Source organism: Salvelinus fontinalis, chromosome 14 (genome assembly GCF_029448725.1).
Source record: "Salvelinus fontinalis isolate EN_2023a chromosome 14, ASM2944872v1, whole genome shotgun sequence".
NCBI lineage: Eukaryota > Metazoa > Chordata > Actinopteri > Salmoniformes > Salmonidae > Salvelinus > Salvelinus fontinalis.
Window position 1 is genome coordinate 49,948,758 of NC_074678.1, and position 13,973 is coordinate 49,962,730.

The 13,973-nt window shown below is 45.5% G+C and overlaps 1 protein-coding gene across 19 annotated transcripts in view; it reads left to right on the top strand.

The window, feature by feature from the left end:
- LOC129811066 (receptor-type tyrosine-protein phosphatase S-like) overlaps positions 1 to 13,973 on the top strand; it is a 278,327-nt gene that overhangs the window by 233,194 nt on the left and 31,160 nt on the right. For 10 of the 19 annotated variants that reach the window (XM_055862203.1, XM_055862204.1, XM_055862195.1 and 7 more), the window contains 5 exons: positions 1,153 to 1,200; positions 5,432 to 5,529; positions 8,143 to 8,266; positions 11,186 to 11,361; positions 13,369 to 13,494. In XM_055862203.1, coding sequence (XP_055718178.1) covers positions 1,153 to 1,200; positions 5,432 to 5,529; positions 8,143 to 8,266; positions 11,186 to 11,361; positions 13,369 to 13,494 — 572 coding nt within the window. The remainder of the gene's footprint in view (positions 1 to 1,152; positions 1,201 to 5,431; positions 5,530 to 8,142; positions 8,267 to 11,185; positions 11,362 to 13,368; positions 13,495 to 13,973) is intronic. The other 9 variants (XM_055862201.1, XM_055862211.1, XM_055862209.1 and 6 more) reach the window with 3 other exon arrangements.

Consider the following 13,973-nt stretch of genomic DNA (forward strand, 5'->3'; position numbering starts at 1 on the left):
TCAAACATGGCAGTGTTTTCCATTCCCTGAAAGCTTTTTGGGGGAGATGTTTTGTTCAAACAGTGATGATTTAGTCAAATGGAAAGTGTAAGTTGTTCTCCTGCCAATGTAGTTTGAGGGCTACAAGATGCAACAATAAAAAGGAATTCACGTACTCAATCTTTTCATCAGCAAGAGCCCTTGCCGTGAACAGTATTTAGTATTTGCTGCAGCATTTGTACTTCATCTAGAGTATGCATCTATGCTTCATTGGGCTACTGTGTGCTAGCGGTCCATGAGTGTATTCAGTTGAAATGCTTTTGTGGCCCAGAAACTGAATTTTCACTCCTTTCGAGTCCAAAGCAGTAAGCAGCTGCAGTGCCGAGCTTCAGTGACCTCATCTTGACCAAACAGACAGGTGTGAGGAGCACGGCCTAAGATGGCCCTCTAGAGTAGAAAGGCAGACAGAGACCTAAGAGGGTGTCGGCTGTGACGCAGCCTTTACCCATCATGGATCGTCTTGACAGACTTTGTACTGTCAGAACTGCTTCCTCTCGCACCAGCTCAGACTTCTGAACAAAGGGGCTTTTCACTATTCCTTTTTCAGAAGATATATAAGCCGTTTCCCGTTCTTTCTTCCTTCCTTTATTTCTTTCTCTCGCTCTCTTTTATGATGGCAATTTCCTTACTTCTGTTTATGTACGAGAAACAAAATCGATTTCTGACCCACACTATGGCAAGGCAGCTTGATAGAGGAGTTTCAATTGGGCAGCAGTGATGGACGCCTGTGCCAAACAAACAGCTTGCGCTGCCACCGCGGCACGGATTTTGCCAGTGGGTGGGAGCGGGGTCAAGGTATGCTGCTGAATGTGTGGCCTACTTTCCCCCTGCCTGTCTGACAGGCTGGCTTCAAATCCAACACTCCCTGTGAAGGACCTCAATCATTCTGGACAGGGGAGGATCTGTACAAAAATAACCCAAAAGAATAGCGATTAATAACATTGGTAAACATTTGTGAATAAGTGAAGGATTGAGATCATTTGCATCTCTGTATTGTGTGTTTCTTCGCCTTTTATAATTTTGTCAATTTTTAGGATTTTTAAGTTGCCTTTGCATTTCAGCATTTTTTTAAACAAGTTTTTCTTTCTTTTTTATGTTTGCTATTCTTCACAGATTCTGGTCTGAGCAGTCCTCTAAGTGATGCCGATTTTGACTATGAAAGTTAGTCCCTACACATTTAGCTCCTGTGTTTGTCCTCTCGCATTATTTTTGATTTTCTAGCATTGCCCCCATTTACAAAGTTTATTTCCCACACGTTGCAATTTCAGCACTAATTTTCTTTTTTTTCTTTCGTAACCCAGCTGTTTTGACTTTGGTTGGATTTTCAGTTGCGTTATTCACACAAAGCTGTTTGGCTGCGCATTAATCCACTATACGTAACCTCTGCGATCACTTCTGCTGATGTAAAGATGGGGTTTTTGCAGCAGTTCTGTCTTCTCTCTCACTCCCCTTGCTCCCCTCCCTCCACCCCCACCACTGCTTCAATTCCAATCTGAACTTGACTGGGTCTTTCTGCAGTCTATGAGATAACGAGCGGAATTAATTAAATACCCTGGCAAACGATGGTTCGACATTTGATCGTCTCCCTCTCGCAGGCGGAAAAAAAGGAAAATCGTTTTTTTTTTCCCTCCAACGCCGAGGCATGCTGAGAGCGTCTTCTCTTTTATATGTAAATAAACATATATCAGCAGGTCAGTGGCCGGGGCTATCAAAAGGAATCATTTTTTCCCAGGCGTATCGACTGCAGATCGGAGATAGGAAATGTTTAATTAGACGCTAGTTGTGTTTCTCCGTGCCCATTGATCGCTGCTGTTAATTGCTGAGAAAAAAACGGAGGGACTACTTCGATATTGGAGGGAAAGACTGTGGGAGAAGAGGGGGGTGGGGTAGAGGAGGAGGTGGGGGGTAGGGGGTGGACAACAACTTGTCCTTGAAAACCTTTACATGTGATCGACTCGTTTGTCTTTGGCAGGCCCAATAATTATTATTATTATTATTATTTGGGGGGGGTGCTTAAATTTTTACTCTTTCACCTTTTTCCTCTGAACCCTAGTTAAACATTGTACAATAATGAACAGGGTACCAATAGGTGCCATTTCAGATGCAGCCCCACTGTCTGTGTTGATACAGAGAATATTTTGTCGAGTTAGGCAGGATTCGAGATGAAAATGGACTGTCTCCATAAGCACCAACTCGGAGCGCGGTCCAGTCTGCTCCTCTGCAATGCATTGTGGGTTGTATTCATAAAAATAAAAAAAAGTTTAGATGTATTGCTTGTTTTTAACCGACTGAGAGCCCAAATGAACGCCAGTAAAATTATACTAGACAGCTGTTATTTACTCGTCCGTGCTTTTGTTAAATTAATGAAGCAAACGTCAGTCCAATTCATATATATTTCCTTTAAGTTTAAATAAACACAGTTAATGCCAGTGGGCCTACGTTCTTTTGTATATCCCTGGCTACAGCTCCTTTTTCCCAAACCAAACACTTAAGCCGTAGCCTCCGCAGGCTGTAGCAACTGTCCTGCACTTATAGTACATCTGAGGCAGTACGATTGGCTGTAGATAGGCACTGAGGTACTAAGTGTATGAGTACGACGCTGTCTGCCACTGAAACACTAAGCGCACCCTGCTTTTGATCTTGCCGCTAACAAACCGCTCTTCTTTTTTTCCCGAAGGAGAAAATAAGGGTGAGGGAGCGTCCTCGTTTGCGTCTTTTCCCGTTGAGTTTGTGGGATAGCAAATTGACAGGCTAAGTCGAATTCATCCGATTTGGACCCGCATTCGTAATAAACGCACCATCCGGCAATGATTAATAACAACACGTTTCCAGCCGATGCCATATGAAAGTAGCATGCGATGTTAGCTCAGTCGGTAACTGATGTGTGAGCAAACAAATTTAGGAACTAGTTCAAATACTACTATATCAGGGGGAGCTTGCTAATACTGCTCTTCCCATGCAATGTTTTGTCTATTAATTCAACTTAAGGTATTAAATAATTGAACAGAACAATTCTTAAAGGAGTATTAGGAAGGTTGTTTTATTTGGCCTCACAAAGGATCGTCACATTGGTTCTCTTATTGAAAAAATTAAGACATGCTATTGAACGGTGTAAAAGTCCGTGCTTGAATTTGGCCGGTGCTGGGACCTCGAAATTTCAACGACGTCTCTTATGCTCTAAAATATGAACACCAGCACTGTAAAATTAAATTGAGCACCGGCACCTAAAATGAGTACAGGTACTTTTTTTCATTTCACTTTAATCACTGATAATAATACAATAATAACTTCAATCAGTGGGCCTTATTCAATCAGTGGGTCTTTAGAAGATCTAGTGCGATCCACCTTTGAACCAGTCCTCTAATACAACACAGCATGTCCAGTCATCAACTAGAACTGTGGTGTTCAGTGCCTCAACCTCCATTAGTCCCCGTGTCTCCTATATCCCTGTTATATCCCTATAATCTTTACTAATCCCCATGTAATTGTCGGCGTAACATTGTTCCCTCCATTTAAAAAAAATTACCATCACTAATTGGGAGTGACGCCAGGGAGTGTCGAGTGTCCCCTCCCCGACAAAACAAAACATTTGTGATCCCGTCGACATTCGGGAGGACGCTAAGCGCCACGCAAATGGGATACATTTAGGATGCTTAATCTGATTACGCCGATTTTGCACGCCCAAGGACGTCATCAAGATTTAGACAACTTTTGACCTCCATTTGCAGAAAGCAACAAAGTGGGCTTAAGCTCCTTTTAAAAAATATGACTAGCGTTAAGTTCCGTGCCGGGGATATGTCCAGGGACAGGCCAACAATATATGACTCCACCGTATTCCATTACATGCCCAGCATTATGCTCCTAAATGGATTAGCTCCAGTGTACACACACAGCCCCGCCAATAATGTTACAGCACATTGCCTGGTGCACTTGGAGAGCTATAGAGGAAAAAGTCGCTAAAATATCCCCCGTACTGACTAGGCTGGTTTGAATATGACTATATTTCTAGGGCTGTTGGGAAGGCGGTAGTGGTGGAGGAGTGCTACAGACACCATTAAAAAATTGCCTTTAACCGACTACGCAGGTTCTGACGTTTTGGGTGGTGTGGAGACTGGGGAGGGGCGTCCATCTTAAGGGCCTAGGGTTTTGGATGCTTTTTTGGATGGCCCGGCTGAAAGCCATTAAAGGGTGTCTGTGACTGATCCTAGCGTCATGCTTGCTTGGCCTTGGCTGACTGGAGTGGAGCAGCTCACTGCGTCATCACGTCACTCACCACTGTCACTATAACCTTCCCCTCTTGGCCCCTCCCCCTCATCCATCCCGTCCAACCCAAACCCCAGGCCAGAGCTCGTCATCTGTCCCCTAACCCCTAACCCATGAACTTGGTAGACAGTAGCTAGTTAGTTTATAGATGCAGTGATGTAGAGGTACTTCATTGTGGCAACATTTTGACTGCTTGATTTAATCTAAATATATTTTTCAATAAACAAAAAACTGAGGCAATAGTTTTCCTGGCCGATGGGAAATGAGTGTTGTTATTTTGTGTGAAATGCCAGCCTACAATGAGGTGATGTTATTTACGATTTGAGTTAATTCCCATATTAAATATTTGTGCCCTTGGATGTGAAAAGGATTTTCACAGGCAGCTTTTATGCTATTTTGAATAGCTCTTCCTTGTCACAGTGACTCGGTTAAGAGAAAGCTCTAGTTTTTTTCCTCTTACCCTAGCATAAAAACTATAATTCCTTTTGTTTTTGTGCACTGAGGAGTGAAGAGCAATTTATGTCAACATTGCATCATATTGGCTCCAAAGGCTAAACTCAAGGGGTGTTTTTTCCCTTTTATTATTCCCCCCATCAAAAACCGAGGTTTGTTGCCTTGTCTCTGTTGCCAAGCTATTAAAAGCCGCGTCTCTCTGTAGACTTGAGCGGTAATTGGTCGGGGGGTTCTTTCTCACCATGGCAATCACCCATTGGTTGTCCTTCATTTGCGGCCCTTTAACTTGTGCGCCATTACGAAGGGGAATAGTAGTGAGTGTGCAGAATAAAAATTTGAGCTCCGGCCTGGTCTCAACTGTACTCCTTAACATCACCCATCAACTCCATACGGACTGTGTGTTTGAATTCCAGAATGTTCCCCAGTATTCCCTCCCTCCCTTGTCACTTAAGGCTTTCTCACTTACCCCCCCCCCTCTGTCTCCTCTGCAGCTAGCAGAACCGCATTATCCACAACCCCCCATTCCCCCCAAACCCTTGTCCTGTCATTCTCTTAACTTTTTGAGGGTTTTAGCCTCTCACTTCAAATGCCATGGCAGCTGTACTGACGCACTTTCTTTCTATCCCTCCTTCCCCCCTCCCTCGGTTCCCTCTCTCTCCATCTGTGTGGCGAACAGGTATGATGAATCATCCACCCATCCCCATCGCGGAGCTGGCTGAACACACGGAGCTTCTCAAAGCCAACGACAACCTGAAGCTCTCCCAGGAGTATGAGGTGAGTGGGCCGGGGTCAGGGGTTAAGGGTTAAAGTTGGGTCTCTGGTGAGGTAGAATGGTGTAGGGGGACGTTGCGTCTAGACGCTGATCTTGGGTCAGTTTTGCATTTTCCACACTAACGGTTAAGGTTAGGATTTGGGGAGGGGGAAGCTGATCCTAGATCTGTACCTAGGGGAAACTTCACCCCTGACCAGGGTAGAAGGAGGTTACTGGGATTCCAAGGTTTTAGTGAATTAACTGTATTAACATTGTAGTGGCATGTTATCTGCCACCACATCCTCTTCAATTGGGCGCAAAATAATGAATTAACACAAATTCCATTCTATACTTAAATGTTGGGTTTCCAGACAACCAATGCAATTCCCCCAATGCAATTTCTTAATCACACCAAAAATAACTGAGCACCTATTCCGTCATAATGCGTCCAGTCCCACACCAGTCAACGGATGGCCTGTCAACCACCCTTAAGATTCTTAGCTGCAGCATGGTGGATCTACACACACACACACACACACACACACACACACACACACACACACACACACACACACACACATCGGGCGAGCATGAAACCGAGCTGTCAAAGCCCCGAGTGCAGCCAGGGAGGTTATAAATGAACCCCGCCGCTGATTAGGAATCAGGATCGCTGAATCAGCCCTCGTTTGCATACAGTAATGTCCTCGTCCAGAGCATCAGAGCTGCACCAGGGAGAGTTGTGGGTACTGTAGTACTGGATGCCAACAGGAGAACCACAGTTAAGCCGGTGGTGGATGGTGGTGGCTGTTGGGATAATGACTGCTTGCAGCCATACAGTACATCTTCTTCTTATCTATTATTTATACATCTGGGTTGGACCGTGTACCAAATCGACTTCCCTTCACACGGGCGAGGCAGAGAAGGAGGAGGGTATCGAGTCATCGGTGAGGTTTTGGAGAAAGTGACTTGTTGACACTTCGGAACACTTTGGTACAACGCAAAGTTCTTAATTACTTGGCTCCGAAAGGAATGCTACTTACAGTGCACTCTTCTCTCTCTCTCTCTCTCTCTCTCTCTCTCTCTCTCTCTCTCTCTCTCTCTCTCTCTCTCTCTCTCTCTCTCTCTCTCTCTCTCTCTCTCTCTCTCTCTCTCTCTCTCTCTCTCTCTCTCTCTCTCTCTCTCTCTCTCTCTCTCTCTCTCTCTCTCTCTCTCTCTCTCTCTCTCTCTCTCTCTCTCCATCACGCTCCCCCTCTCCACCTTGCTCCCCCTCTCCCCTCTCCATCTCGCTCCCCCTCTCCCCTCTCCACCTCGCTCCCCCTCTCCACCTCGCTCCCCCAGAAAAATAAATGACCAAATTAAATGGAGAAGTGTAATTTTCATTTTTGTTATTTTCTTGATGAATGGCTGCTCATCTGGGCGTCTTGGCTTGCCAAGCCCGGACTCTTTGGGGCTCTGAGTGATTGGTTTTTCTAGTGTGGCGGGGTGATGGTGGGAGGAGAGGAGGAGGAGGGAGGGAAGAAAGCGTAGAGAGGAGAGGGGTAGGAAGGGGAGCTCGGTTAATGATCAGGAATGCAGTACAGGAGCTGGATGGAGAGGTGCGGTGGCTGGTGGAGGTTCGGAGACAGGGAAGAGGAGGAGACTTTTTCCGAAGGGTCCATCATCGCCTAAAGCTATGGAATGTACTGAGGAGGTGGAGTAACTAATCCATCAGGTGTCAGCACCAACATGCCCCATTCACGAAAGGCCCACCCCCTTTTAATGGGAGCTGTCACTCATACTCATCCCCTTGGCAACACCTTTTTGTCAGGATAGGGGAAGTGGAGGAGGGAGAGGAGTGTTAAAGTAGAAACCACACTCACCCTATTATACAAACACACACACACACGCCTTCAGGAGAGCACTACTACACACAAAGTAATCCCAGTCAGCCTCAGGGGAGACCAGACAAGAGAAAAAGAGGAGAAGGATGGGATGAGAGAGAGAGACACAGAGATGGGGACAATGCGGAGCAGGTTCTCCATGTGCCGAGCTGGCTGTCTGTTATTTCACTGTGATGATTGCGGGTAAACTGTTACATCAGGCTCCTATTTGGACTTTATTTAGCCTCAATCTCTGTTCCCTGCGCCAGGCCCTAACCGAAAACATCCTTCAAGCTAGCGCCAGGGCCCGCGAGCGAGCGCCGAATCATAATGGAATACTAAATTACCCTGACAAGGGAATAGAATATTTATCCGGAAATCTCGTATTCCAAGCGCGGGCAGCATTTGTCTTGCCAGCAGTGTCGGGAACCAGGAACCTGGTTTATTCCCCCTCTCTCTTTTTCTCCCTAAGAGAAGAGCTGCCACCTTGATCAATATTTTCATTGCCATTATGCGCTGTCTACATTAACGAGATGATGAAGCCACCTGCGCAGACGTTTATGTTTGAAGTGGGCACGGAGCAACTGCTAATGAGGCTGCTGTTCCCTTGTTTATTATTTTCTTGCTATCTCTCTCTCTCACTCTGTCTGTTTTGTTGTGTTCCTTTCTGTGCCTTCCCTCTCTGTATCTTTCTTTCGTCTCCTTTCTGAGGATGTCATATTGTGTGTGTGTGTGTGCGTGTGCGTGTGCGCGTGTGTGTTCTATCTTGTCCCACAGTCCATCGATCCGGGCCAGCAGTTTACATGGGAACACTCCAACCTGGAGGTGAACAAGCCCAAAAACCGCTATGCCAACGTCATCGCCTACGACCACTCCCGCGTCATCCTCGCACCCATCGAAGGTAAGACTAGTCACTTTTTGGATTTTTTTTACCCCACCAATTGCAACTTCAATACTCTGTGTTGGTCTGTTATGTCTTGCAGTCCAAGGTTTGAGGTAGACTGACTGCCCAATACGCTTTGGTCTCATCTTATTTGATCTTATGAAATGAACATTGGTGCCTAGTTGAGAACATTGCCAGAGGAGCTCACCCTTCAACAGGGAAAGTCTCCTAGCGTTCGTCATAGCCAGGCGAACTCGTCACCCTACAACACTGCCGAGCTCTCAACCTCTCTCCACATTTGTCTGCGACTTATCCATTTCGACTTGATTTTGACAGTTCGCAATAAGCCCAATTTAAGAGTGCGACAGCACACATGACAAAATCATCCCTGGCAAAGCGTCCATAAATACATAAATTAATCAAGTCTGAAATTTCCATTTTACAGTGCAGTGATTTTGCCATTAGTCACAGCAGTAGAACAATTCATGTATGCAGCCATTTGCTGTTCACTTAGCTATGACTAACGCCAATGCGCCACAATCGCATTGTGCAACGTGGGATCCTTTTTAATGACGTTTGCCTTTTCTCTTGCTTTCTCTCTCTCCCCCCACGGTTGTCGCCGCGCTCTTTGTCGCGTCTCCCTACTCTTAAATTAGCCCAGTCGAGTGTTTCATTGCTTGTCGCTTGAGTGCGAAAACGTCAATTAAGGAACGTGACTTTTCGAGCGGCCATTGCAGTCTGTTGAAGCGTTTTAGAGTTTAAGAGTTATAACTAGTATGTTATACGTCTGATAAAGGAAGGCGTGTGACATTCAACCATCTTTTATTAGTTGATAGAAGAGTAGACTCTAGTCTAGATAAGAGTAAATACAATTAGTAGGCTCATTGAGATTACAGATTGCTTGGTTGAAGATAGATACAATGGTCGGAGGATACGTTGGAGACTAAACGAATGGTATTCTCAGAGCTCCCATATATTATATATGCATTTGCCTAAAGAATGTATTGTGAATGTGTATGGCGTCAAAGGCTTTGGACATTGGGACATATTAAGCTGACAGGGTCTCAAGAGCATACACACATAGACGATGGCTATTTTTGACAGACAGGAATGATGAGCTACATTTGACTCTCTCACACACCCACACACGCACACGCACACACACACACACACACACACACACACACACACACACACACACACACACACACACACACACACACACACACACACACACACACACACACACACAGATAGACCTACACTACATGACCAAAAGTATGTGGACACCTGCTTGTCGAACATCTCATTCCAAAATCATTAATATGGAGTTGTTCCTCCCCTTTGCTGCTATAACAGCCTCTACTCTTCTGGGAAGGATTTCCACTAGATGTTGGAACATTGCTGCGGGGACTTGCTTCCATTCAACCATGGGGTTGAGGTCAGGGCTTTGTACAGGCCAGTCAAGTTCTTCCAGATCGATCTCGACAAACCATTTCTCTATGGAGCTTGCTTTGTGCATGGGGGCATTGTCATGCTGAAACAGGAAAGGGCCTTCCCCAAACTGTTGCCACAAAGTTGGAAGCACAGAATTGTCTAAAATATAGTTGTATGCTGTAGCGTTAAGATTTCCCTTCATTGGAACTAATGGGCCTAGCCCGAACCATAAAAAACAGCCCTAGACCATTATTCCTCCTCCACCAAACATTACAGTTGGCACTATGCATTCGGGCAGGTAGCGTTCTCCTGGCATCCGCCAAACCCAGATTCATCCATCGGACTGCTAGATGGTGAAGCGTGATTCATCACACCAGAGAACGCGTGTTCACTGCTCCAGAGTAGAATGGCGCCGAGCTTTACACCACTCCTGCCAATGCTTGGCATTGCACATGGTGATCTTAGGCTTGTGTGCGGCTTGCCGGCCATGGAAACCCATCTCATGAAGCTCCTGACGAACCGTTATTGTGCTGACTTTGCTTCCAGAGGCAGTTTGGAACTCGGTAGTGAGTGTTGCAATCGAGGACAGACGATTTTTACACGCTACGCTCTTCAGCATTTGGCAGTCCCGTTCTGTGAGCTTGTGAGGTCTACCACTTCACAGTTGAGCCGTTGTTGCTCCTAGACGTTTCCACTTCACAATAACAGCACTTACAGTTGACCGGGGCAGCTCTAGCAGCGTAGAAATGTTATGAACTGACTTGTTGGAAAGGTGGCATCCTATGACGGTGCCACGTTAAAAGTCACTGAGTTCTTCAGTCAGGCCATGCTACAGCCAATGTTTGACTATGGAGATTGCATGGCTGTGTGCTCGATTTCATACATATGTCAGTGACACACAATCAGACACACTGCAGGGCTTATTCTGACACAAACACTCCCCCAGCCTGCGTGCAGGAGGGCTATTTTAGCTGAGATTTAGTGGGGCCTGTGTGTGTGACAGGCCGTGGTGACGGCTGTAGAGCGATGGAGGAGAGAGGACCGCTCGGAGCACTGATTTACTCCACAGGCCCCGCGCTCCTTACTGCGCACTCCAGCATCAACACTAAATCACAACCACAACACCAGGCCAGAGAAATACATAAATAAAACATAAGCGAGAAAGAGAGAGAGAGAGAGGGAGAGAAAGAGAGAGAGAGAGAGAGAGATAGAGAGAGAGAGAGAGAGAGAGACACACAGAGACACAGAGACAGAGAGACAGAGACAGAGAGACAGAGAGAGAGGATGAAAGTGAAAGAAAGAAAGAAATTGAGAGAGAAAGAAAGGTGGAAAGAGAGAGGACACAGTGACCTAAGAACACGGCGATAAGAGCAATAAGAACACAGTCGAAGCCGGAAAATTGCCTGAGCCATTAAAGTTGGCCACTTGGCTTATTAACAACCAACCATTCTAGAAATGGTCCCTTCTTCAACTCTATTACTCTCTTCTCTCAATTCCCAGGTATCATAGGCAGCGACTATATCAACGCCAACTACATAGACGGTTACAGGAAGCAGAATGCCTACATCGCAACGCAGGGTCCTTTGCCCGAGACGTTCGGGGACTTCTGGAGGATGGTGTGGGAACAGAGGGCAGCCACTGTGGTCATGATGACCAGACTGGAAGAGAAATCACGGGTAAATAACTTTGGAATTGAATCTGGTGTTCCCCCTGGATCAGTGCTAGGCTTGTTTTCTGACCAAAACAGACTGTACAGAAAAACTACTTCGAAATTCTGCAGTGCATCTGAGGAAAGCATGAGGCACTTTAAAGTGTACAGGAACAGAGAATCATTTGTGGTTAGTGCAATGTTGTTGTCTACATGCAAGCCATAATCAGCCTAGGCATTGTGAATCGTCTTTCAACAATACGAAGAATGCCAAGTTTCTTTACCTCAGGTATCTTACCTCGTTTTCTGTTATCCTCCTCCATCGCTGCCCTTTTCATCCGTTTACCTGTCCCTCCGTCGTGTGTGTTCCACCCCTGTCAGAAACCATCAGGGTTAGCAGGCGGCAGGCGTCGACTGTGAACGCAATGAGAGTGTTAGAACGATGCGTTTCCTGGACTAGCTGTCACATCGCATCAGGGCCTGGGGGGGGGGGGGGGGGTTGATTGCCGCGTATTGAATGAATCTTCATTAAAGGGTGGATAGGGTGACTGAGTGTTGGGGGAGTGGTGGGGGAGCTGTCTTGGACACACTGTGTGTATCTCTGCTGAAAGGGAAACATACCCACCCTTGATTGATTGGCGGTTGTTGCTAGGGGGAGGCAGGGGGACGGGAAGATGGAGGGACGGGGAGGGGTTTGATGATTGTAGGTGAAGCCTTCAGGAAAGGAGTTGATTTGACACTTATTTTTTTCCTTTCATTCCCCCGGTGCTCTCTGTTTATTTTCCTAAAGTATAGAAAATGTAAAGGCATCGCAGGGCCCGAAGGTGTTCCTAATGTTTGGTATACTCAGTGTATTTCATGATGTGTAACAACATGTGAGCAATGATGTACCAAATATACGATGAGTCTATTATTATAGGGGAAGCATTAGAATAAGCCACCTTAATCTTCACAGCCATATGCAGTACCAGTCAAAAGTTTGGACACGCCTACTCATTCCAGGGTTTTTCTTTATTTTAAAAATGTTCTACATTGTAGAATAATAGTGGAGACATCAAAACTAAGGAATGGAACATATGGAATCATGTAGTAACCAAAAAAGTGAAATCAAAATAGTTTATTTTATTTTAGATTCTTCAATATACCACCCCTACCTTGTCACAATGCAACTGATTTGCTCAAATGCATTAAGAAGGAAAGAAATTCCACAAATGTACTTTTAACAAGGCACACCTGTTCATTTAAATGCATTCCAGGGGACTACCTCATGAAGCTGGTTGAGAGAATGCCAAGAGTGTGCAAAGCTGTCATCGAGGCAATGGGTGGCTGATTTGAAGAATCTCAAATATAAAATAGATTTGGATTTGTTTAACACTTTTTTGGTTACTACATGATTCCATATGTGTTATTTCATAGTTTTGATGTTTTCACTATTATTCTACAATGTAGAAAATAGAAAAAAATAAAATAAAGAAAAACCCTTGAATGAGTAGATGTCCAATCTTTTGACTGGTACCATAAGTGATAGCCTATCTCTAGGAACTGATCTGTCATCAGTATTGTGGAATAATCTGAATGTTAAGGTAAGATGTGAATGGAGAAAGCTGATCTGAGAGCAGTGCTGCCTTTCTTTCGATCCTATTTGTATCGACACAAGCTCCGACTACGAACTTTGAGAAATGTCTCAAAATGTCTTTTGGGAAGCGCATGTGAGTTCTTTGGCCGTTACAGGAATGAGGCATCGTTAAAACACACTAAGCTAATGTTCTATCGGGAAACCGGGCCCTGGTGTGTTCTGTTTAAATGCATTTTTCTTTTTCTTTTTAGGACGGCTGGTGAAGGAATGGGGTTCACTGTGTAATAGGATTCGGTGTGATTTTGTGTGTGGTGTGCGCGTTTTCACATTTGTGTGTGTATGCGTGCATGTTTGCGTTTTTGTGTGATGTGTATATGTGTGAATGAATGCCATCGTTTGCCTGAGTTGCGTGTTTGGGAGTGCCTGTGCACTTACCCACCTCGTCTCCGCTCTCCTCAGATCAAGTGTGACCAGTACTGGCCCAGTCGAGGAACTGAGACCTATGGGATGACCCAGGTGACTCTACTGGACACCATAGAGCTGGCCACCTTCTGCGTCCGCACCTTCTCCCTGCACAAGGTACGAGTGAGTACACAACTTTACTCCCACCCGTACTGAAACAAATTTCACACGATGTTGTGCTGCAAGTCACACTGCAGAGTACTGTACACACGGGCAAAACATGCCTCACCACACTACACAATTCAAACTGCACAACATTTTAAATCGGAATCCCTACATTCTACACTCCAGGCCAGACTGTTATATCCATACTACTCCCTAGGCCCCCTATAGAACTGAAAATATCAGGTACTGTAGTAGTTTAAAGCAATATGGTTCTGCATTCTAGTAGGCTCGGTGAAACACTAATTGTTTCAGTGGAGGCTTTGTTTGTATGTTTTGGGAGGCCATCTGAGGAGAAACCAATGTGGAAATAATGTGAGGAGAGGAATAAGAATGGTCCTGAATGCGATATGAGCTGTAATATGCTGGTGTATGCAGGGTCTTGCATGGCGGGCCCTGGGGGGAGCAAGCCTTCCAGGAGCCTGTCTGTCTGTCTCCTT